This window comes from Microcaecilia unicolor, chromosome 1, assembly GCF_901765095.1.
Source record: "Microcaecilia unicolor chromosome 1, aMicUni1.1, whole genome shotgun sequence".
Taxonomy (NCBI): Eukaryota; Metazoa; Chordata; class Amphibia; order Gymnophiona; family Siphonopidae; genus Microcaecilia; species Microcaecilia unicolor.
This window is the reverse complement of record NC_044031.1, coordinates 649126308-649153148: the sequence shown is the minus strand read 5'-3', so window position 1 is coordinate 649153148 and position 26841 is coordinate 649126308. Positions and strand designations below refer to the sequence as shown.

Genomic DNA, 26841 nt, shown 5'->3' with positions numbered 1-26841 from the left:
ATCCTACCCAAATCTTCCTCGGTGAAGACCGAAGCAAAGAATTCATTTAATCTCTCCGCTACTTCTTTATTTGTTACATTTGTATCCCACATTTCCCCACCTATTTGTAGGCTCAATGTGGTTTACATAGTGCCGGAGACGCGTTTGCAGACTCCGGTATAAACAAATACAAAGTGATGTTGTAGTAAGGTAAAGTTCAAACTAATACAAAGTGATGTTGTGGTAAGATAAAGTTCATGTGGTACAGCCACATAAGGGAATTGTACAGCGGAAGAGTTGTGTTCTGTCCATTACGTATTTTAGTTTTGTCGTGTTGCAGAGATTAGGCATTTATGTTGGATTGTCTTCTCTGATCGCCTCTTTTACTCGGTTATCTAACGGTCCAACCGATTCTTTTGCTGGCTTCCTGCTTTTAATATACCTAAAAAAAAATTTTACTATGTGTTTTTGCCTCCAACGCAATCTTTTTTTTCAAAGTCCCTCTTAGCCTTCCTTATCAGCGCTTTGCATTTGACTTGACATTCCTTATGCTTTTTCTTATTATTTTCAGTTGGTTCCTTCTTCCACTTTCTGAAGGATTTTCTTTTAGCTCTAATAGCTTCCGTCACCTCACTTTTTAACTATGCCGACTGTTGTTTGGTCTTCCGTCCTCCTTTTTTATTATGCGGAATATATTTGGCTTGGGCTTCCAGGATGGTGTTTTTGAACAGCATCCACGCCTTATGTAAATTTTTGACCCTCGCAGCCGCTCCTCTAAGTTTTTTTTTTTTCACGGTTCTTCTCATTTTATCATAGTCTCCTTTTTTATAGTTAAATGCTAACGTATTTGATTTCCTATGTGTACTTACTTCAAAGTTAATATCAAATCCGATCATATTATGATCACTGTTATCAAGCGGCCCCAGCATCATCATCTCCCGCACCAGATCATGCGCTCCAATAAGGACTAGGGGGTAGATGCACTAACCTTAACGAGCCAGCAACGAGGGTTTTAAACTGGTTCTAGCCAGTTTTAACGTGCAAGTAGTAAACCGGGACTTTCACAAAAGGGCATTTTCCTGTCACGGTAGCAGCTAACGAAAATGGAATGCAGTTGAGCAAATTAGTATTACAATGTCTATAAATCGTATTGTAATGAGATGCACTACCATTTTCCGATCCCCTTACCGTGGAGGTCTGCACCTCTCCTTGGGGCTGCTGTGAGGGAATCGGGGAAAAAAAAAAGAGAAAGCCTGTACTTTGCCTCTAAAGACTTCTATAAATTTAACAAAAAAAAATTGGGGGAAAAAAACGTCCAAGTGCTCGTCAGGAACGCCCTTTATGGACGTCCTTCACTTAAAACAACAAAAAAAAGGACATCATACTTCTTTTTACTCACGACCCTGCCACACCGGGCACTCTGGGGGTTAATCCTCACAGCCTTTTCAACAGGTCACAAAATTTAAAAAAAAAAAAAAAAAAAAAAAATCCCCCACAGAAAGAAAACGCCAAAGCTTCTGAAGAGCTGTCACTTCAACATCAGGCACTGGCGGAAGAGTTGCAGCTCGGGAAAACGAGGCGGCCACTGTAAAAACGTCCAAAAAAAAATGTGCTCATCAGGGATGTCCTTTATGGATGTCCTTCAATCAAAAAAACAAACAAGTGAGAAACTAAGGGAGGCCAAGGATGCTGCCCGCGTTTTTGTCTGCGAGCGTGGCTTCGCCTGAGGAAAGCCGGGGGCCGGCGTCTCTCCATGTGTCTGCCCGGTGAGGGGCCCCGGAGTGGCCGCCGCCGACGGAGGAGGGGTGGCGGCGCTGGAGGATCCCTGGGGGTGAAAGGAGCAGTGGGGGTGACTGTCCCCTCCCTTCCCCAGCCAGGCAGAGCTGCCCGAGAGCAGCAGCAGCCGCCCCCATACTCAGGTGAATTGAAGTGTTTTTATGCTTTGTCTGGAGCGGGACCCCTGAGACCAGTCACAGTGCATTTAGCTGTGATTGGTTGAGAGAGAGACTGGGGCATCCTCGTCAGGGACGTTCTTTTTTTGTTTTGTTTTTTGAGTGAAGGACGTCCATAAATGACGTCCTTGGCATGCGCAGAGCAGCCAGCATAACGCTTGACTGCTCTGTGCATGCTCAGCTGGCCGACTGGCTTGGAAGGAAATCATATGCAAATGAGCTGGCAGCGACCAGCTCAGCTCATTTGCATGGGATTTCCTTGATGCATGCCCGTTTCTTACCGATTCGCTAAGGAATCGGTAAGGGAAGGGCTGTGCCGTGAAATTTAGTGCATCTAGCCCTAGGTCTAGAATTTTTCCTTCTCTCTTCGGCTCCTCTACCAGCTGCTCCATAAAGCTGTCCTTGATTTCATCAAGGAATTTTACCTCCCTAGCGTGCCCCGATGTTACATTTACCCAGTCAATATCGGGGTAATTGAAATCACCCATTATTATTGCATTGCCCAGTTTGTTAGCGTCCCTAATTTCCTTTAACATTTCTGCATTTGTCTGTTCATTATGGCCAGGCAGACGGTAGTACACTCCTATCATTATCCTTTTCCCCTTTACACATGGAATTTCAATCCACAGTGATTCCAAGAAGTGTTTTTTTTTTCCTGCAGAATTTTTAATCTATTTGATTCAAGGCTCTCCTTAATATACAATGCTACCCCTCCACCAATTCTATTCACCCTATCAGTACGATATAATTTGTACCCCGGTATGACAGTGTCCCACTGGTTATCCTCTTTCCTCCAGGTCTCAGAGATGCCTATTATATCTAATTTTTCATTTAGTGCAATATATTCTAACTCTCCCATCTTATTTCTTAGGCTCCTGTCATTCGCATATAGACATTTCAAACTATGTTTGTTCCTTTTTACATCATTTTTAGTACTTGACAGTATTAATTTGCAATCTTTTGTCTGATTTTTATTTTTATTTAAGGACACCTGATCTACTACGTTCTCTTTTGCAACCTCACTATCGGCATACCCTATCTTCCCTGTCTTGGTGATATCTTTGAAAGATACCTTATCCTGAACCATGCGCTTTTGAGCGGATATCTTTGAAAGATACCTTATCCTGAACCATGCGCTTTTGAGCGACTGTCGGCCTGCTAGATTCTATCTGTTAATGCTGTGGTACAAAGTTTTTAAAACTAAGTGGAAAAGACTATGGATATTATTTGATAAAATTTTATATTTTTATTTTGCCTATCACTAACCTACAATTCCTCCTTTAAACCCCAGTCTTTAAGTTCCCAAAGCACAAAGCAAAATAGTGTTCACTTACCAGAGATATGTCCTCTTCTCTCGGAACTTCTCAGTTCTTTGGTCACCCAGTCAAAAAAGTCAATAAGATTCGTTTGGCAGGATTTTCCTTTGATAAAGCCATGTTGCCTTTGAAATAACTTTCAAAGCTTCATTTTGTGGGATGTTAGTGTACGAAGAATGTGTGTCAAAAGTCACTAGCATGAAATCTGAAACATCACCTTCAAAATCTTCTAATAGATTGATAACTGTGGACTCTCTCACATGGGACCTAATTTGGTTATAAGTAGTCTCAAGAACATATGTACAAACACAGAAGAGACTCATTTCCTGAAATAATTGTCTTTCCTGGGGTCTACTGAAAGACTTGTGAATTTTGGCTAATACATATATGGTTGGGATTGTTAAAAACATCAACACTCCCAACCATATATGTATTACCCATAATTCATATGTCTCTCAGTAACCCCCAGGAAGAGAAAGAAATGATGAATGAGAGGCAGAGGGGGGGAGCTAGGAACAGAGAAGTAGTGGGATGGAGGGAGAGGTGAGAAAAACGAGTGAGGGAGAAGGTGGAAGAAAATGAATGGCGTAGGGAGATGAGAATAGATTGGGGAAGAAGAGAATGGATGAGAAATGGGAGATGATCGCAGGAAAGGGAGAGGAGGCATATTGGGAAAAAGTTGACATAAACAAAAGAAAAGAGAATGGAAATAAATAAAATAGAGAAAGGAAAGAAATACAAAGCATTTTTTAAATATTTAATGTTTATTAAGTTTTCTTTTTTTCATCGTGTGCACAAAGTTTGCAACTGAACATGTTACACATAATGAGCAAGTGTGAAACCAGTATAACAGTATTGTTGGTATATATTTTACCCTGACCCCCTTTTCCACCCTCTTCTCTCAAAGATTTACCAGTCCTACTACAACAACAAACACAGTTCTCATAATATTATTATCATAATTACTGTTCCATCACACACTCCTCTCCCTGCTCTTGGCAGAGTTTAAAAAGGGGTTAGACGGTTTCCTAAAGGACAAGTCCATAAACCGCTACTAAATGGACTTGGGAAAAATCCACAGTTCCAGTAATAACATGTATAGAATGTTTGTATGTTTGGGAAGCTCCCCAGGTGCCCTTGGCCTGGATTGGCCTCTGTCGTGGACAGGATGCTGGGCTCGATGGACCCTTGGTCTTTTCCCAGTGTGGCAGTACTTATGTACTCTTTTTGGGCAACCTTTCAGTCATCCTAATATATAGAATGAAGGAAGAAATATGATTGTCACACCCTCTGGAAGGCTTCCTTATGGTGATTTTTAAAGGCTGTAATTTGTAGCATCCAAAACACCTTATCCAGCCTGAGAATAAGCCTTTTCCCACTTGGCAGGGTAGTTTCTCTAATTCTGCACTACCTGTTCGCTTACTAAGGTGATAAAGACTTTAATTAATTTACCCATGTCCTCCCCAGTCTCTTCAGATACCAACCCAAGTAGAACTGTAGGCAACTTGTTCTCTAGAACCAGCAATATCTTTAATCAGATGTGCATAACAAAGTTTGACTTGCTTTTTATTTAAAAACATTTAATTGAAATGTTTGCAATATATCGATTTTGTATATGGCATAAGGTAAAACTATATGCAAATTTTAGAGCATATACAGCAGAGTTCTTTAATAATGCAAGAATTGGGGGCTGGGAGCTGGGTTCTTTACCTTGATGAGTGACACTGCTAGCAAGTTTCAAACCTGTGCTTATCCCACCATGTTACTTTGGCCCTTTGTGTAAGTAATCTATAAGTATAAGTGTGTGGTTTCAGTAGCCATATCTGTGACACTCCTCCTAAACTGTATGTCATTAACCATTTCCTTCTGCAGTCTGATGCTTGGCCCATTTCCAAGGTTTCTATGACTTATATTTGTCATGCTTTAGCAAAATCCAGATAGGTGAACTGAACGACATGTGTGTTGTTTTTTTCTTTGCTGTCAATCTCATTTCTTTCTTTTTAAAAGTGTGTAACAGGATTAATGAATATAGGTAGCTTTGTGTATTCATTTTTTATATCTCTCTATTTATCATAGATTTTGCATTTGACTGTATTTTTCAGTTGCAGACTCCAACGCTTCCCGATGTTCCTGCTCTAGAGTCTCTCCCATCGCAGTGTGATTCTGCAGTCCCATCGTTCACAGCAGATCCAATTGACATGGAATTAAAGGAGAACCCCTCACTAACCTCTGCTACGTCTGTGACCCCTATGACTTTCCCGCTGGAACTTGACCAACTGGGACCCTTGAATGGCCATCAGTCTTTATCTTATTTCCCCACATCCCCTGTCACCTTCAGCACCCCTGTGCCGACACAGTTACCAGAGTCCACACCACAGGATTCAGCCGTTCATATACGGCCACATCCAACATTTGTGTACCAGCCCCCAATTTTTTCTATGATTATGCGCACCTCTGGATCAGCCATGCCATCTGGTGGTGATTCTGCTGCTGTCACAGACATTGATACTTCATCGGGCCAGAGTTCTTCCAGAGGGACCTTTGTGGTGCCAACATCTGGTCCGCCAGTGAGAAGGAGTAGTGATGGCCGCAGCAGGCAGTTTAAAAAGATAGCGCCACGGAGTGAAGCAAAGCTGTCTGCAGGAACTGGCAGCACTTTTGTGACACATGTGGTCGTTGCAGGTAAGTTTATGTTTCGTATGAGATCTTGCTATACCGCTTGTCATAATAAAATAGCAAAGTGGCTTACAATCAAATAAACAAGAAAACAGGAAGGAACTCCAAATGAATAAGCAGCCTAAAAGCAGAAAGGAGGTAATAGATTAAGCAGAGGCAACAGATCTGCTCTGGGGGCTTTCAGGTTTGCCTTAGAATGAGAAAAAGGTAAAAATGGTATGATAGGCCACAGCCCTGCATCCCTTGTAGCTTATCAACAGTTCGGTGCCACCCAGATGAGCCAGGTCGAGCTTTCATTGCTCCAAGATGAGAGAGAAATGAGGAGAAAAGTTTGTACCAGATTCTGAAAGTTTTCTGGGAGGTTATTTCCTGTGTGAAGAAGTGCTTCCTTGACTTACTCCTAAATCTTTCATCTTTTTAATTTCATGCTATGAGTCTTTCCTCTAGAGCTCTCTTTCTATGAAAAGTACGTTGCTGATTTTGCATTATTTGTATCTTTAGGTATTTGAATGTCTCTCATGTTCCCTTCCCATTCTCTAGGATGTATGTGTGTAGATATTGATCTCTATAACAGACTCCTTGTGCTTCTTCTCATAGGGCTTTCACTGCTTCATTTTGGTACTCCTCTGGAGCCACCTCTATATCTTCTAAATGCTATTGGAGGCACAGCCTCCAGAGTTGGGCAGTATTCTAGTTGAAGTCTTGCAAATGACCTGTACAGAGGTATTATTGCCACCTTCCACCCCCACCTTTCTAGTTTTACTTTTCCCTATGCACGCTAGCATTCTTCCAGCTTTCACCTCTACTTTGTCACATTGTTTATATACCGTAAAATGATTAGATATGGTTGCTCCCCAAGGTCCATCTGCAGTTTGGTATACATTTGTATCTCCCTATCATATATGTATTCAAGTGGTTCTTAGAACTATACACTGATGAAGACACTGTGATTTTTTTTTTTTATTCCATTATACCACTGGTTTTCATATAATAGCAAAAGTACTTTAGTACATCTGGCCCTAAATAATATATTAATATAAGGTTGTCCCAATTGATGTCTGTAGGGAAAAATGCTTTGCATGTGGAGGCTTTAGGACTGTCGAACAATATAGGAATGTGCTCCACTTGATATTTTGTCACTTTTAACTTTCTTTCATAAATCAAAAGATAAAGCCTCACAGAGCATACCAAGCCACATAATTCAGCTTCTCATTTGCTCAAACACTTCATAATCATAGGCAAAAACCTTCCACCACAGAAAGTCTGTTTTCAGTAATTTAACCAAGAAAATTTCAGCATCAAAACACATCTGTTTAAACAAAGGCACTTAACTTTGTGTGCTATTTTAATGATCCATCTGTGATAATGGCTGCCACCGCTTCAATGTAAAAGCTGCTGCTTCAGGGAGCCCGGACTAAAATAGCTATAAAATTTTAAAAAATAGTCAAAACTCAAGAAATTTATACAAAGAAAAAAAGTATTTCAGCACATACCTTTTAAATATGGGTGCATATCTTCAAAATGATAAGTAACAAAATTGTGCCCTGCCTATAAAAAGACACTGTCGCTGTTGGATTAATCAAACAGAATATCGCAAGTCAACTCATGCAATAGGTTAAGAATGCTGCCAATCTTCAAAGGAAATGGTGCCATCCGATGAAAAGATTTAAATCACATGGTGCAACAAAATTTTAAATATAAACCCAGCGTTGCTCCCTCTGGAATAATTTCTGTTTACGATCACCTCCTCCGATTGAAAAAGGCATTTGGTCTATAACAAAACACAATAGATTTTCCAATACATGATTACAGTCAATACAATGTTGCACTAATATGTTTCAAACAGCTACGATGTTCATTTATCAGTACTCTAAATTTCCTAGCTGTTTTACTCACATAGACTTTATTGCAGGGACACAAAATGCAGTATACCATGTACTCAGAATCACATTAGTGCGGTATTTTAAATAATAATCTTTTTTTATCTACTGGGTTAATAAAAAGTCTCTAAAGTAATAGCACTGGCCACACTTAAATTGACTCCTTTGTAACATATCTAGTTGTTGTATCTTCTTGGGTAACAAAATAGGATTCAAGTATTCTTTCTGATTTTGACCTCTCCGATATGCAGTGTGTTTTTGACCTATTGCATGAATTGACTTGCAGTATTCTGATCGGTTAATCCAACACTGACAGCATCTTTTTATAGCAAAACAGCAAAAGTAGAGGCTGACAAATGTGCAAACCAATAGGGAGATATCAAAAAAACAGTTTATTCAGAAGCAAAATTTAGGCTCTTAGGTAGAAAGCTGAAATCCAGATCCTCCAGGGTAGCATTTTCTGAAATGCTACCTGTGCCACGCGCAGGGCCCAAGAGACAGGCAGAGCTCCATAGTCTCAATGCGTGGATGAGACGATGGTGCAGGGAGGAGGGCTTTAGATTTGTTAGGAACTGGGCAACATTCTGGGGAAGGGGGAGCCTATTCCGAAAGGATGGGCTCCATCTTAACCAGAGTGGGACCAGGCTGCTGGCATCGGCGTTTAAGAAGGAGATAGAGCAGCTTTTAAACTAGAAATGGGGGGAAGGCCGACAGTCGCTCAAAAGAGCATGGTTCGGGATAAGGTATCTTTCAAAGATATCACCATAACAGGGAAGATAGAGTATCCTGATAGTGAGGTTGCAAAAGAGATTGTAGTAGATCGGGTATCTTTAAATAACAATAAAAATCAGACAAAAGATTGCCAATTAATACTGTCAAGTACTAAGCATGATGTACTTAGGAACAACAAACATAGTTTGAAATGTCTATATGCGAATGCCAGGAGCCTAAGAAATAAGATGGGGGAGTTGGAATATATTGCACTAAATGAAAAATTAGATATAATAGGCATCTCTGAGACCTGGTGGAAGGAGGATAACCAGTGGGACACTGTCATACCGGGGTACAAATTATATCGTAGTGATAGGGTGAATCGGATTGGTGGAGGGGTAGCATTGTATATTAACGAGAGCCTTGAATCAAATAGATTGAAAATTCTGCAGGAAACAAAACACTCCTTGGAATCACTGTGGATTGAAATTCCATGTGCAAAGGGGAAAAGGATAGTGATAGGAGTGTACTACCGTCCGCCTGGCCAGGACGAACAGACGGATGCGGAAATGTTAAAGGAAATCAGGGACGCAAACAAACTGGGCAACACAATAATAATGGGGGATTTCAATTACCCGCATATAGACTGGGTTAATGTAACATCTGTACACGCAAGGGACATAAGATTTCTTGATGAAATCAAGGACAGCTTCATGGAACAGCTAGTTCAGGAGCCGACAAGAGAAGAAAAAATACTAGACTTAGTCCTTAGTGGTGCTCATGATCTAGTGCAGGGGGTAACGATACGAGGGCCGCTTGATAACAGTGATCATAATATGATCGGTTTTGATATTGGCATTGAAGGAAGTGAAACTAGGAAATCAAGTACGCTAGCGTTTAACTATAGAAAAGGTGATTACGACAAAATGAGAAAAATGGTGAAAAAAAGACTGAAAGGAGCAGCTCGCAGAGTAAAAAACTTGCATCAGGCGTGGATGCTGTTTAAAAACACCATCCTGGAGGTTCAGGACAAATATATTCCACGTATTGGAAAAAAGGGAAAAAAGACTAAACGTCAGCCGGCGTGGCTAAACAGTAAGATAAAGGAAATCATTAGAGCCAAAAAACAATCCTTCAGAAAGTGGAGAAGAGAACCAACTGAAAGTAACAGGATAGATCATAAGGAATGCCAAGCCAAATGCAAAGCGGAGATAAGGAGGGCAAAAAAGGACTTTGAGAAGAAATTAGCGTTGGAAGCAAAAATACATAGTAAAAATTTTTTTAGATACATTAAAAGCAGGAAACCGGCCAAAGAGTCGGTTGGGCCGCTGGACGAAAATGGTGTTAAAGGGGCGATCAAGGAGGACAAAGCCGTAGCGGAGAAATTAAATGAATTCTTTGCTTCGGTCTTCACCGAGGAGGATTTGGGGGGGACACCGGTGCCGGAAAGAATATTTGAAGCGGGGGAGTCGGAGAAACTAAACAAATTCTCTGTAACCTTGGAGGATGTAATGGGTCAGTTCAGCAAGCTGAAGAGTAGTAAATCACCGGGACCTGATGGTATTCATCCTAGAGTATTAATAGAACTAAAAAATGAACTTGCGGAGCTACTGTTAGAAATATGCAATCTGTCCCTAAAATCGAGTGTAGTACCGGAAGACTGGAGGGTAGCCAATGTTACTCCGATTTTTAAGAAGGGTTCCAGAGGAGATCCGGGAAATTATAGACCGGTGAGTCTGACGTCGGTGCCGGGCAAGATGGTGGAGGCTATTATTAAGAATAAAATTGCAGAGCATATACAAAAACATGGACTGATGAGACAAAGTCAGCACGGATTTAGTGAAGGGAAGTCTTGCCTCACCAATCTAATGCATTTTTTTGAGGGGGTAAGCAAACATGTGGACAATGGGGAGCCGGTTGATATTGTATATCTGGATTTTCAGAAGGCGTTTGACAAAGTGCCGCACGAAAGACTCCTGAAGAAATTGCAGAGTCATGGAATCGGAGGTAGGGTATTATTATGGATTAAGAACTGGTTGAAAGATAGGAAGCAGAGAGTAGGATTGCGTGGCCAGTATTCTCAGTGGAGGAGGGTAGTTAGTGGGGTCCCGCAGGGGTCTGTGCTGGGTCCGTTGCTTTTTAATGTATTTATAAATGACCTAGAGATGGGAATAACTAGTGAGGTAATTAAATTCGCCGATGACACAAAATTATTCAGGGTCGTCAAGTCGCAGGAGGAATGTGAACGATTACAGGAGGACCTTGCGAGACTGGGAGAATGGGCGTGCAAGTGGCAGATGAAGTTCAATGTTGACAAGTGCAAAGTGATGCATGTGGGTAAGAGGAACCCGAATTATAGCTACGTCTTGCAAGGTTCCGCGTTAGGAGTTACGGATCAAGAAAGGGATCTGGGTGTCGTCGTCGATGATACGCTGAAACCTTCTGCTCAGTGTGCTGCTGCGGCTAGGAAAGCGAATAGAATGTTGGGTGTTATTAGGAAGGGTATGGAGTCCAGGTGTGCGGATGTTATAATGCCGTTGTATCGCTCCATGGTGCGACCGCACCTGGAGTATTGTGTTCAGTACTGGTCTCCGTATCTCAAAAAAGATATAGTAGAATTGGAAAAGGTACAGCGAAGGGCGACGAAAATGATAGTGGGGATGGGACGACTTTCCTATGAAGAGAGGCTAGGGCTTTTCAGCTTGGAGAAGAGACGGCTGAGGGGAGATATGATAGAAGTGTATAAAATAATGAGTGGAATGGATCGGGTGGATGTGAAGCGACTGTTCACGCTATCCAAAAATACTAGGACTAGAGGGCATGAGTTGAAGCTACAGTGTGGTAAATTTAAAACGAATCGGAGAAAATTTTTCTTCACCCAACGTGTAATTAGACTCTGGAATTCGTTGCCGGAGAACGTGGTACGGGCGGTTAGCTTGACGGAGTTTAAAAAGGGGTTAGATAGATTCCTAAAGGACAAGTCCATAGACCGCTATTAAATGGACTTGGAAAAATTCCGCATTTTTAGGTATAACTTGTCTGGAATGTTTTTACGTTTGGGGAGCGTGCCAGGTGCCCTTGACCTGGATTGGCCACTGTCGGTGACAGGATGCTGGGCTAGATGGACCTTTGGTCTTTCCCAGTATGGCACTACTTATGTACTTATGTACTTATTCATATCAAGGACCCGACTCAGTCCGTGTTTCAGCGCCAAAGCACCTGCCTCAGGGGTCACAAACCGTGTCGGGTCCTTGATATGAATATTCTGAATAAACTGTTTTTTTGATATCTCCCTATTGGTTTGCGCATTTGTCAGCCTCTACTTTTGCTGATTTGCTTTGACTCTCCGTGGAGGCTTCTCCTGTCTTCTTGGATTAGCATCTTTTTATAGCCAGAGCACCATTTTGTTACTTGTCACATTGGCGATGAGCACCCATGTTTAAAAGGTACATGTTGAAGTACTTTTTTTCTTTGTATAATTTGTTCAGTTTTAACTTTTTAAAAAATGTTACAGATATTTTGGTCCGGGCTCCCTGAAGCAGCAGCTTTTACAGCAAAATGGTGGCAGCCATCGTCAGAGATGGACCTTTAAAATAGCACACAAAGTTAAGTGCCTTTGTTTAAATGGAAGTGTTTTCACATTTTGGTGCTGAAAGTTTCTTGGTTAAATTATTGAAAACAGACTTTCTGTGGTTGAAAGTTTTTTGCCTATGATTATGAAGAAATAAGAAGCTCAATTATGTGGTTTGGTATGCTCTTTGAGGCTTTCCCCTTCCATTTATAAAATAAGTTAAAAGTGATAAGATATCGAGTAGATTCCTATATTGTTTGACACTGTTTACACTTCACTTCCCTTTTATAATATAGTGACCTTAGAAATGTAACATTTAACACTGTATTCTTTATCAGCTCAGTGAATCAAGAGCAAACATTTCAGCAGAAAGTAGGAAAGACAGGCGTTTTATGTTGTCCAGTGATTTTCTGTGCTAACTTGGATCTTTCCCTGCCTTCCAGCATCAACAGCTTCCCAACATCTTGTACCTGCAAGAAACCACACCCAGGTAAAGTGTCTGTTTATACCCACTCTATATGTTGGCACCCTATGTTCTTCAAATGCCTATTTCAGTCTCTCTGGCTTCTTTGGATAGAAGTGAATTGAATCTTCAGTAAAACATTACAGTTATGGTAAATTTTTGAAATAAAATGTCTGATTCTTTTTGCCTTAAATAAATCATTTATTCGTGTTTTCAAAGATCAGCAGCCCAGCATTTCTGTGTGTCTACCCATTATCTCAGTAGGCCTTTTCTTCTGTTTTGATCCTTCAGCTCAGAACTAGTAGGTCTGGGATCCTGATGCCATCAGCCTTGATTCAAAACTACCTGGTGAATTTTCCTCTGTTTCTTCTTCTCCTCCAACTTACCCAATCTAGTCATCGTAGTGACAGTCCCAGTCAAGGGGCAATGAACCAGAACATTTTATGGGCCTTAAATCTAGTCTCTAGGGGAGTAATTATATAAAAAGGGCCTATAAAAATTTCCATTCATTCCTAATTATAAAGTCAACATAGGTGCCTGTGTACCTTTTATAAACAAGTGGAGAAAATGTGGCATGTGACTTGTGTACTTCTTTTCAACCCTTCTCTGTGTATCTCTGTTTTTGCTGTCTGTATTTCAGACCCGGAGAGGGGTTGAACAAAACAAAAAAAAAAAAAGAGGCCAAAATTCCACACCTTTGAAGTACAACAGGAAAACAGTGGAGATGGCCAAAGGAGACCAGAGTGCAGCCAGATGTGTCTTCACAAAAGAAGTTCTTTTATTGGCATTGATTCACATAAATATGATAAAGTGCAAAATCTCTCGACGAGCTTGTCCAATCACACATAGCAGACTCGACACACGCCATGTTTTGGCTATATTGCCTTCATCAGGAGTCTTAACAATAAGCTCAGTTTACGTGTATGAGGTGAACACAAAATGTGATCACCGTATAATGCTAAAAGAATCTGTAAGTTCTTTGCTGCTACTGCTGCTGTAAAAACAGCAAACAGTGCAGTGATTACAGCAGTCAGTCCTAGTGACAACACCGCTCCTCACTATTGAAATAAAGAAGAGGGGTTTGACACATTGAGTGGTATCCAAACATTCTGTTGGTTTGGAAAGAATAATAAAATGAAAAAATAACAGTATGGTAGACTATTAGATGTCACTGTCAAGATTTCAAAGGGTGACTTTTACAGTTTAACCATAGTGTGCCTTTATTTATTTATTGATTTATTTACTGCCTTTTTGAAGGAATTCACTCATGGCGGTGTACAGGAAGAATAGATCAAACATGAGCAATAGGCAACTACAGCAGTAAAAATATTCAACTAACAATACAAAATATGGCATGTATACTATTTACAATGTCAACACAATACATAATAGAACATTATAATTGGTAGTGAAGGGTAAGGCAAAGTTGTAACATATAGATGGGTAAGAAAGTAGGAAGAATTAGGAAGTAAGGTGACTGATTTGAAGAACGTTGCACATGAGGCCAGAGAAATGGTTAAATATTATCTCGGCTAGGAATGGATAAACATGTCCCACTGCAGTATATGCAGCCCAAGTCAAGCCTTGTGTGTGTGAGTGAGATTAACAAGTTAGTTACTTCAATTAAAGCCTTGGTTGAAGAGCCAAGCTTTCACCTGCTTCCTGCAGTAAAGATAGTCTTGTGTTAAGCGGAGCCTTTCAGGCAATGCATTCCAGAGTGTGGGGGCTACTCTGGAGAAGGCTCGCTTGCGGTTATCACATCGTGTAATGTCTTTTGGAGAAGATGTAGTTAGTGAAAGTCCTTGGGAGGACCTTAGTGTCCTTGGCAGTGGGTGGAGGATACTCAGGGCCATTTCCTTTCAGGGCCTTGAAAATCAGACATAGAGTTTTAAATTTAGCCCTGTATTGTACTGGTAGCCAATGAAGTTTTTGCAAAAATGGTGTGATGTGGTCACGTCACTTGCAACCTTCTATGAGTGTTTCTGCTGCATTCTGAATCAACTGGAGCTGGTGCAGACCCTTTGTAGTCAGACCATTGTATAGTGCATTGCAGTAATCCAGTCTTGATGTTACCATGGCATGCACAACGGGGATAAGTTTTACCTTCTCAATGTAAGGAGAGAGGTAGCGTAGCTGTCGCAAATAGAAGAAGCTGCTCTTGAAGGTTGCTTGGATTTGGGGAATCAGAGTAAGTGTTAACTGTATTCCAAGGTTCCTGACTTGTTATTTGAGGGGGACTTCATACTTCCCAAAAGGGATTTTGATGTCAGAGACCCAGAGAAGCTCAGTTTTACTTGGGTTCAGGCAAAGTTTGTTGTGTTTAGCCCATTCTTGAATTGATGTTACACAGGTAATCAGTTTATTCAAGGCTGTAGGTAAGTCAGGTTCAGTGGGTATGAGTAGCTGAACATCATCTGCATAGATGTAGAACTGAGTGTCCATTGACATAAATCGCAAGATGGGCGTCCTCCCAGGGTCGGCATAATTGAAAGCCGATTTTGGGCGTCCTCAACTGCTTTCCATCGCAGGTACGACCAAAGTTCACGGGGACGTGTCGGAAGCATAGCGAAGGTGGGACTGGGGCGTGCTTAACACATGGGCGTCCTCGACCGATAATAGAAAAAAGAAGGGCGTCCCTGATGAGCACTTAGTCGTCTTTACGTGGTCCATTTTTTCTTGTGACCAAACCTCAAAAAGATGCCCGAACTGACCAGATGACCATCGGAGGGAATCGGGGATGACCTCCCCTTACTCCCCCAGTAGTCACTAACCCCCTCCCATCCTAAAAAAAAACAACTTAAAAAATATATTTTTTGCCAGCCTCTATGCCAGCCTCAAATGTCATACCCAGCTCCCTGTCAGCAGTATGTAGGTCCCTGGAGCACTTTTAGTGGGTGCAGTGCACTTCAGGCAGGCGGACCCTGGCCCATCCCCCCCCTACTTGTTACACTTGTGGTGGTAAATGTGAGCCCTTCAAAACCCACCAGAAACCCACTGTACCCACATGTAGGTGCCCCCCTTCACCCCTTAGGGCTATGGTAGTGGTGTACAGTTGTGGGGAGTGGGTTTTGGGGGGCTCAGCACCCAAGGTAAGGGAGCTATGCACCTGGGAGTAATTTATGAAGTCCACTGCAGTGCCCTCTAGGGTGCCTGGTTGGTGTCCTGGCATGTGAGGGGGACCAGTGCACTATGAATGCTGGCTCCTCCCACGACCAAATGGCTTGGATTTGGTCGTTTCTGAGATGGGCATCCTCGGTTTCCATTATCGCTGAAAACTGGGGACGACCATCTCTAAGGAGTGGAGGAGTGGCCTAGTGGTTAGGGTGGTGGACTTTGGTCCTGGGGAACTGAGGAACTGAGTTCGATTCTCACTTCAGGCACAGGCAGCTTCTTGTGACTCTAGGCAAGTCACTTAACCCTCCATTGCCCCATGTAAGGCGCATTGAGCCTGCCATAAGTGGGAAAGTGCGGGGTACATATGTAACAACCCCCCCCCCCCCCCAAAAAAAACCAAACAAACCCTAAATGTTGGGATTTGGGCGTCCCCGACCGTATTATCGAAACGAAAGATGGACGCCCATCTTGTTTCGATAATACGGGTTTCTCCGCCCCTTCACGAGGATGCGCTCAGGAAAACTTGGGCGCCCTGTTCGATTATGCCCCTCATTGTTTCATCACCTTCAGATCCTCGGACACCATCACCCCGAGGTCTCTCTCCTGAGTCGAGCTTACTAATCTCTCCCCTCCTATCCGGTAAGTCTCTTTTGGGTTTCTGCACCCCGTGCATCACTCTGCACTTCTTGGCATTAAATTTTAACTCTAATCACATTTAAGGGTCTAAATTCCTATCTGGTGTAGATCTCAATTGACAATATCTTCCTTTATAACAGTTCAATTAATGTAATTGGATTTTACTCCTCAATTTTTTTCTATATAAATTTTAACTGCCAAACCCTTGATCATTCTTCTAATGTTTGGAGATCCCTTCTCATTGTTTCTACTCCCTCTAGGTTATCCACTCTATTTGCTATCTTTATGTCGTCTGCAAAAAGGCAAACCTTTCCTTCCAACCCTTCAGCAGTATCTTTCACAAATATATTAAACAGAATCGGCCCCAACTCCACTGCTCACCTTCCTTTCCTCCAAACGGATTCTGTTTACCACTACCCTCTGCCACCTGTCGGTCAACCAGTTTCCTATCCAGTTCACCATGTTTGATCCTAAGTTCAGCCCTCTCAGCTTTGCTGAAATCCAAATAGATTACATCTAGCGCACGTCCTTCATCCAATTTTTTGGTCACCCAGTCAAAGAAGTCAGTAAGATTCATTTGACAGGATTTTCCTTTGGTAAAGGCATGTTGCCTTTGATCCTGTAACCCGCAGGCTTCTAGAAAGTTAGCTATCCTTTCAGCAGGGACTCCATTATTTTTCCTACCACTGACTTGAGACGTACCAGTCTGTAGTTTCCCACTTCTTCCCTGGCTCCACTTTTGTGAAGAGAAACCACATCCACTCGTCTCTAATCCTGCGGAACCTCTCCCATTTCTAAAGATCTATTAAATAAATCTTTAAGAGGTCCCGCCAGGACTTCTCTGAGCTCCCTTAGTATCCTTGGATGTATCTTATCCAGCACCATAACTTCTGAAGCTGTTTATGAATGCTTTCTTCCATAAATGGCGCAATTTCCACTCCATTCCCAGATATTCCCTTGGCAGCCAACCGCGGTCATCCAGGATTTTCTTATGTGAACACCTAAGAGAAGTAATTGTTTAGCATGTTCACTTTGTCCTCATCACTCTCCACATAGCCATTCTCATTATCTTTCAGTCTTGCAATTCCATTCCTATCTTTTTTCCTTTCTTCAATATATCTGCAAAAGGTCTCGTCACCTCTCTTTACATCTTTAACCATTTTTTCTTCCACTTGTGCTTTCGTTAGCTGTATTTCCCTCTTCATTTCTTTGAGTTTAATCAGATAATCTTTTCCATGATCCTCTCTTTGCATTCTTCTGTATTTCTTTTACGAAGCCTCTTTTGCTCTTATTTTTTCAACTACTTGTTTGGAGAACCATATAGGCTTCCCGTTTCTCATGTTTTTGTTTACTTTCCTTGCGTAAAGATCAGTTGCCATATTTATAGCAGCCTTTAGCTTGGACCACTCCTCCACCTCTTCAGACCTCCCTGTCCTTCCTGAAAAGATTAAAGCCTGATATGGAAATCATTGAACCACATGTCTGTATTAGCAATAATATCCAAGTTTTCTTCAGACACCAGGGCTTCCAAGTCTTGGAACCTTTTTACTTAGACTGTGAGCATTTGTGCTCATTGCTTTCCATGTGCTTAGTGAGTTTGGGTGATTTTTTATATTTAGATGACCTTTCCCTCTGCCATCATGTTTATTCTGGGGGTGACTTTCTGAATTTCCTTGTTTTCTTTTATCACTCCCACCCTCTAGTTTAAATGTCTAGAAACATAGCCTTTGAATTTGTCCCCAAGGACCCTTTTTCCCATCACAGTACAACCTGCTATCTTTCCACGTATTACCCCATGCTCCTATGTATCTGAAACCTTCTTCTTTACATTACACTAAGACTCAAGTCACTTATTGAATTCCACTGTTTTACATAGGTTTTCCTCTCACTTCCCCCATGTAGGAATTATTTCAGAAAAAGTCGTAGTCCGAAGCAAAGATATTGGTCCCTTCCCAAGCTTCTGGAACACTCTCTGTGCTGTAAACTTGCTATTGTTGGCCAGGTCATTGTCCCCAGATGAATTACAATATCAGTATTTGAAGCCTTGCTGTTTTCTAGGATCACATTCAGTATTTGGTCAGTACATCTGGTAGCTGATGATCCTGAAAGGCATTTCACTAGGTTGTTGATCTCGTCTTTCAAAGCTGATATTTGAAGATAGGACAAACTCTAAGGTTCCATATAGTTTGCCTTAGGATTAAAGCAGAACATGTATTGCACTGAATGAAAGTCATGTTGATGTGATTCACAAGTGTGAAAAGGTGAACTGTGATAGGGGATTTCAAGGAGCAGAATTGACTAATTAGGGTGTAATAAATATACTTGTTGACATTTATAAAGGGGTCCTATATAAAGGGAGTTCACCTAGAGGGTAGGTAGGTGGGACTGTAGAGTCAGACCATCTGCAAGTGAAAAGACAGGTCTGGTTTTTTTAAAAAATAGGATAGAATAGAAGGAGGTACAGTCAGCAGTTTATCAGGTAGATATTAAGAGAAGGACACAGATAACATCAGTTTACAATCAAACCAAGTCTGAAAATGCCCAGCTTAGCTCAGACAGCTCTCAAGATAAGCCAAGTGTATTTTCTTTTACCACACAGAAGTACTCAATTGCCTCTCCTCCGGAGGCACACAGTCTGAGTTACCAGATGCTATGGAACCAAATTGATGGATTAAGTCACTGGCACAGAAGGTTCACAACACAGTTCTAATAAAAGCACCTTTAAAACACCAGAGCCACCAGATTCTATATAACCAAATTGATTGGATTAAGTCACTGGTACAGAAGGTTCAAAACACAGTTCTAATAAAACCACCTTTAAGACAATTCCACATTCATGTTTATCTATGTTGTCTCAAATCTCTCAAGTGGTTAGAACATATTTTGTGTGTGTGAGATACATTGGTTTGTTCTGTTTCAGGAACCTAGAAATTTAGTATGTTTTTAAATAGAATTGATTATTGAGCTACTACTGAAAGAAGTGTGAAGCTATATCCAAAACCAAAAACTATTGCAATTCATTGTATCTAGGATTATCAGTTTCTAGCATTAAAAGATTGCAGTTGATCCAAAATGGGCGATAAGATGAGTATAGTAGGTGTTAGGTGTTTTTTAGACTTAAGCTGAGAATGATAATATTTGCTAGCCAGTTCTAAAGCAGAGATTGGTACAGGGGTTTTATGTTTCCTCCAGTGGCATTGCTCTCTTCACTTGATGGCGTAAACAGAGGCCATTATGGAACCAAGGTTCCTTGCGCAGTGCCGAATCACCAGCAGCAGTGTGGTTAGATGGATGAGAGAATTGCAGAGAGAGAGTCTCATTCCAGCAGAGAACGTGAAAGAAAATGGGAAAAGTGTAGAAAAGGAAGGTATGGGAAGTAGAATCTTTAAAAGTATAATGCGACTGAAAATTTGTAAGGGAATGAGGGGGCATGACATGATAGTAACATAGTAGATGACGGCAGAAAAAGACCTGCACAGTCCATCCAGTCTGCCCAAGAAGATACATTCATATGTGCTACTTTTTTATTTGTACTGTCCTCTTCAGGGCACAGACGTATAAGTCTGGCCAGCCCTATCCCTGCCTCCCAACCCCCAACCCCGCCTCCCACCACCAGCTCTGGCACAGACTGTATAAGTCTGCCCAGCACTATCCTCGCCTCCCAACTACCAGTCCCACCTCCCACCACCGGCTCTGGCACAGACCGTATAAGTCTGCCCAGCAGTATCCCCGCCGCCCAACCACCAGCCCCGGCACAGACCGTATAAGTCTGCCCAGCACTAGTCCCGCCTCCCAACCACCAGCCCCGGCACAGACCGTATAAGTCTGCCCAGCACTAGCCCCGCCTCCCAACCACCAGCTCTGCCACCCATTCTAGGCTAAGCTCTTGAGGATCCTGAGGATGAGTAGAAGGAGGAGAGCTCAAAGTGAAAAAAGAAAGTGATTGGTCCACGCTAAGGAGTGAGACTTCACGGAAGTAATGGCGTGGACAATTATCCTGCAAAGTGGCCAGATCTAGAGTATGGGGCAGTGGATCATTTTCAGTAGACCTGCGTCCTTAAGGAATGATAACGCTGCTGATTGGGGAGAAGTCGGGGTGTTTGTGTATATTGAAGTCACCCATTATTATTTAGTTGGAAAGACGGGTCCTTGCTTCAGCAAGATATAACAAGAAAGAATCCCATTCTCTTGAAAAGATTTTTTTTTTTTTTTGGGGGGGGGGGGGCAGTAGTAGACTGGTATGCTGAAAGGAAATGGAGAGGTAATCTTAAGGGCTAGAATTTCCAGATAGAGAAAGGTAGAAGCGGGAATCTCAACAATAGAGAGAGAACAAGGAAGACAGACTGCCAAACCACCCCCTCATGATCTAAAGCGGACTGTGGACACACAAACTCAAAGTCTTGGATTTCAAATATTCTGATTTTAGTAAAATGAGAGAATACCTGAAGAAAGAAGTGATAGGATGGGAGGATATAAGAGAAATGGAAAAACAGTGCTCCAAGTTGAAAGTAGCTATAAAAATGGCAACATTACTTTATGTAAAGAAAGTTAATAGAAGGAAACAAATATGGTTCTCCAAACAGGTGGCTGAAAAAAAAAAGAAAAAGCAAAAGAGACGGCATTCAAGGAATACAGAAGATTGCAGAAAGAGAAACACAGAAAAGAATACCATGTAAAACGCAAAGAAGCGAAGGGAGAAATACAGCTGACGAAAACAAAGGCAGAAGAAAAAATGGCTAGATATGTAAAGAGAGGTGACAAGGCTTTTTTAAAAATGTATATTGGAGAACAGAGGAAGACAAGAAATGGAATTGTGAGACTGAAAAATACTAAGAACTGCTATGTGGAAAGTGATGAGGAAAAAGCATATGTGCTAAACAATTCTGTGTTCACGGAAGAAAATTCTGGAGGAGCAACTCAGTTGGCTGACAAAGGTATATATGGAAATGGAGTAGATATTATACCATTTACTAAAGAAAGTGTTTACGAACAACTTAGAAAAACCAAGTGTACAGCCATGGGACTGGTTGCGATCAAATCCCAGGATATTGAAGGAGCTCAGAGAAGTTCTAGTGGGTCATCTCAAAGATCTCTCTATATAAAAGGCAACCCCAACGTTCTGAAGCCTCCACGGAAGTTGAGGCGCCCGAGATATCCGGTGTGCCCTGGAGTGTCTGCACCGCCCTCGTGTCAAAACGTCATGACGTCGAGGGCGGAGCTATGACACTCAAGGCCCGAAACCGAAACGCCACAGCGAACTAACAAGGCAAGTAGCTCGGAGGGACGGAGGGAGGGGGCCCCTTGCTAGCGCCCGTTTCATTGCCCTCAGAAACGGGCATTTTTTCCTAGTTTGTTTAATAAATCCTTGGGGATAGGAGAGGTTTCATGAGATTGGAGAAGGGTAAATGTGGTACCCCTTCACAAAAGTGGTAACACAGAAGTCGTCAGAAACTGCAGGCTGGTAAGCCTTACTTCAGTGGTTGGAAAAATAATGGAGGCTCTCCTGAAGGAAAGAATGGTGAACTACCTAGAATGCAACAGAGAAGGGCTATTATAATATGCTGTATCTGGGATTACCTTGGAAAAGTGTAAGATATCACCTGTTTAGTGCAATATTTAGCTTTGAGAGAGGGCTAAATGATGCCAGAAGAGGAATGTGCAAGTGAGCTCACTACTGGCTGGACTCTGCTTTTTCCCTTTGCTTTTGTGGTTTTCCCACATTTACTACCGTGCAGAAGAGAGAGGGGAAATTTAGAGATTTTTCCCTCAGCTCTGTTGTTTTCTCTGCACCGGATTGCGGTATTGCATCCTTATTGTGGCCCCATATAGTTCCGATGTTGATGTGCTTGCTGTATCAGGTGGGAGGAATTTTCTACCCCCCCAATCTGACCTGGAGATTATATTGTCTTTGGACTGCAGGATCAAAAGGATTAGCCGGGCAGGTCAAGGGCTGTAGTAGCTATCTGAGATCCACAAGCAGTTTATCTACAGGCAGTGCAGGAAGGGAAGTGCAGCAAAGAATCTCACCAACAAGAGTAATCTTGCTAACATCTGCTCGACCCCTGTTTGGAGTAGATGTGGTTGAGTTGGGAGCTTTGCCTGTTTTAGAAATTGTGCAGTTTGATGATGGCCATTGGGGGGAGTAAGTCCTGAGATTAACACGAAGGCTGCCGCAACTTTGGATATAATTATCAAATGACCACCTATAACTAAACCCGTTCAGGTTACCTTGGACTCTCTGTGGACAGCATTAACGTCATTGGACACATTGGTTTGCAGTTTGGTAAAGGTTTGCCTTGATACTCATAGAGGGTTGCAGTCTGAAGAGAGCTAATGGACTGTAAAAAGTGACTGAACGTAAGAGATTTTTCTCCAGGTTGAATAGTTTGGATAAGAACTTAGTTTTCAAAATTGATTTTAGCAGTGAATCAGAACATAAGAAAAGCCATACTGGGTCAGACCAATGGTCTATCTAGTCCAGTATTCTGTTTCCATCAGTGGCCAATCCAAATCACAAGTACCTAGCAGAAACCCAAATGTAAGATTCCATGCTACCAACCCTGGGACAAGCAGTGGCTTCCCCCAAGTCTATCTCAGTAGTGGACTATGGACTTTTCCTCAGGAATTTGTCCAAACCTTTTATAAACCCAGATACGCTAACTACTACTACTACTACTATTTAGCATTTTTATAGCGCTACAAAGCGTATGCAGCACTGTACAAACCTAGAAGAAAGACAGTCCCTGCTCAAAGAGCTTACAATCTGCTGTTACCACCTCCTCTGGCAGCGAGTTCCAGAGTTTAACTATTCTTTGAGTGAAAAAAATGGCTTTCTATTTGTTTTAAAAGTATTTCCAAGTAATTTCATTGAGTGTCCCCTGGTCTTTGTACTTTATGAAAGAATAGAAAGTTGATTCACTTTTACCCGTTCTACACCACTTGGGATTTTATAGACATCAATCATATCCGTGTGAGAGTTTGCTTATAAACTTAAGAAATTGTTTGTGCACTGGAGGTGTATATGTTCAGAGTTTTATGTAACACCCTTTAAAGTTGTAGTGGTTATGTTATGATTGTACAGGATGTATCTTGATGCCTTTATGCATTAAAATATAAAATAACATAAAATAAAACAAAACTATCGGTGTGTTGTACTGTTCAGGACTCTGATTACAAACATAATTGCGATAAAAAAGTGTAATCTACCATCTAATTTAGATTAAAAGTTTTGATCAAATAACAGCTATACTTTGTAGGGTATTGCTACCAGGGATGCTGTTTGTAGTTATGTAATTATTACTGTGAGTGTTTTGTTACCTTCCCTTAGCACCACTGTAAAGATGGGATAAATATCCAATTAAATAAGTCATAATTCATGACTATTTTGTATAGAAGAGGGGAAGGTGGAGTTCATTGCTGGGAGTTGAGAACTTGTGCATTTTAGTCCAGAATCAACCTCTGTATCTGTGATCTGGAGCAAGTCATGTTATTTGCCCTCAAAGTAGGCAATAACAACAGTGATCCTTTACGGCTGTCAGTGCACCCCATAAATGGCTGTTAAATATATTCATATTTTTATGTTTATTAAAATTTGATATATTGTCTGGAGTTTTTGGTTCACAGTGGTGAATTGCACTGGTTATAATGTATGTTAGGGATTATTTTTTTTGTTACAGACTTTTTAAATATAATTCAGATTATTGCTATTAAAGTCCCTTTCTAGAACAAACAAATTTTGATTACGGCAGACTGAAATATTGTCTTCCATTTTTAACCACCGCATTAGTATGTGCATTTTGTTGTAAGAAATACACAGTGTTTTATAATAGTCATAATAAATAATACAAAAATAAATAAATCTTCATGGGTGACACTTTACAGCCAGTGCTACTCAGTTTCACTCCATTAATTGGGGTCCTACTCAAAGACCTTGGAATCATAGAGATATTGGCACAAAATGTATACTGTACCAAATGGGATAGTTTGTATTTGTTTGTTTGTTTATTTTGCAAAACTGATGGCCTTAAAATTTCCAAGCAATTTGTATAATAATAATAATAGTATCCACTTTTTAACAGCTCTTTTTATTTTTCATTCTGGTTCTGACCATTTTCCTAATTTTCTTCTTTCTTCTCTTCTGTCTTGGTTTGTTTCTTTCTTCCATGTTTAACCTTGCCCTATCCTGATTAGGTGTGCAAACTTCCTGATCTGCCCTCCACAGTCCTGGTGAACCCAGCATCAAGAACAGAGAGAGCGATAATACCCCTTTCCATTAGGGCATCTAACGCTGGTAAGAATTCTGTGGTGTGTTGGGAGCAAGGACCATATTACATCATAGCTATTCCTACCAGATATATTCTTGGGTATGAGACTGCTGTCCAAATGTCACTGAATGCCCTGGTCAGCTATCTACACACATTTGTGATACTCCTCTGTATGAATGTAATATCATCTGACAGTATAGAATTTAATTTAGCACACTGCATAGCTATATGATGCCATATATTTAAAGATTCAGATGTTTTTAGCTTCCTGTAGGACAGGAGTGGGCAAACTATGGCTCAGAGGCCTAAATCAACTTGTGAATGCTTTTCCCTCTGTCTGTGGATCTATCTGTTCCAGTCAGCTGCAGTTTTGCATGCAACATGCTGCCTCTTGCCTCGTTTTCCCCAATTAGCTGTTTGTAAATGGAAGAGTTTGCTTTTTTGCAGATAAGACGAAGATTTGCAACAGAGGGACACATGAGAAGTGGTGTACAAAAATTAGAAGAACGGCCTTATGTTTGGCAGTTAAAATTTAATGTGAAAAATGCATAGTGATGCACTTGGGGTGAAGAAATCCAAAGGAGCTCATCAGATCTACTATTTTGGGTTGCCCTCTTTTCTTTTGACTATGTTATTACCCTATGCACAAACTCTTTGCTTATCATATCAAAACCTTATGGTTGTTCCCTCTCATCTTCAATTACATATGGACCTTATCTGAAACTCCTTTTTCAGGGTAGTGGCTCCTACACTTTGGAACAAGCTGCTCCTGTCCATTTGACTGGAATGATCTCTTATAAACTTTCAGAGCAATTATTTATTTATTTAAAAATATTCTATTCCATACGATCCTACAACTCTCGGCGGATCACAGCATAACATACTAATATAATTTTAAAAGAAGACATACATACACATACACTCACAATAAAAGATTCTTAGTTAAAACAAACCCATCACTAAAACATTGAACACCCAGGTTTAAACCACCGTAAAAGCTTGGGCAAAACGGAAAGCCTTCAAATATTTACAGATCTGAAGAAGTGAAGTCATAATTCTTAAATGAAAGGGCAGCAAATTCCACTGCCTCGCACCCTCAATGTAAAAAACAAAACAAAAACAAAATAGTCAAGTGGTACTAAGTTAACCTAATATGATGAAAGGAAGGAATATCAAACAAAAGTTTGTCTGCAGAATGCAGTGCATGAGTAGGCTGATAGGAATGCAAAAAGATCCTCTCGCACATTCCTTAATCTTCATCCTCCCAAGTGGAAGGGTCTGAAATACAAATTAATGCACGCATCTACCTTTTCCTATACGAGCATGCAGCTCTGGAACGCGTTGCCACGTAACCTGAAAACGGTCTATGAACTGACCAGTTTCCGTAAACTACTGAAAACCTATGTCTTCGACAAGATATATCACAAAGATCAACATGTGTAACTGTATAATCTTTAAAACTTGTAGAATTGTCTTATAATGTCTTTTGCTTTAACACTATCATGTATTTCACCACCATGTAACACATAACCCTCTGTAAACCAAATGTATCTTCACTGCTATTTCCAGTATCCATGACAAATTGTAAGCCACATTGAGCCTGCAAAGATGTGGGATAATGTGGGATACAAATGCCATAAAATAAATAAACTTAAAAAAAGTAGCCATAGAAACTGGCACATCATTACTTAAAGCCTTGAAAAAATTAGCAACAAGATTTTAAACCTGATTCTCCACTGCACGTGTAACCAATACAACTCCTTAAGTACTGGTGTAATATAAGCCAATTGAGAGGTATCTGTGAGGAAATGAGTAGCAGCATTTTGAGCAATAAAGAACAAATCTTATGTAGAGGTAACCCAAGATACAATGTGTTACAGTAATCAAACAAGGGGAGTGATCACAAACCTTAGTACAGACCTATAATTAGTGGGCAACAACAGCTGCTTCAGTCACCTAATCAGACATAATTTGAAAAAAAACCTTTCTGAACAGATGCACATATCTGAGTTGAAAATGACAAATTAGAATCCAACCAAACCCCAAGATACTTTAAGCTCCGCACAATGAGAATTTTCAAAGAATCGAATACAAAGGTTTCTGGAACCAAAGAAGGGGAAGTCTTGCCAGACAAAAATAAAATCTGTGATTTAGAAACATTCAGCTGAAAACGATTAGCCCTCACTAACTGCAAACAAGTAGCTAAAAATTGAAAGCTTTTTGCAACAGTATTAAACATAGGGAAGACATTATGCAGTCTTGTCCTTTCTTCTTTTACC

General features: G+C 41.0%; 1 protein-coding gene across 1 annotated transcript in view; it reads left to right on the top strand.

The window, feature by feature from the left end:
• Positions 1 to 26841, top strand: part of LOC115456575 (MLX-interacting protein-like) — a 141744-nt gene that overhangs the window by 88771 nt on the left and 26132 nt on the right. Inside the window, exons 8-10 of the mRNA XM_030185753.1 lie at positions 5350 to 5929; positions 12529 to 12575; positions 24489 to 24588. Coding sequence (XP_030041613.1) covers positions 5350 to 5929; positions 12529 to 12575; positions 24489 to 24588 — 727 coding nt within the window. The remainder of the gene's footprint in view (positions 1 to 5349; positions 5930 to 12528; positions 12576 to 24488; positions 24589 to 26841) is intronic.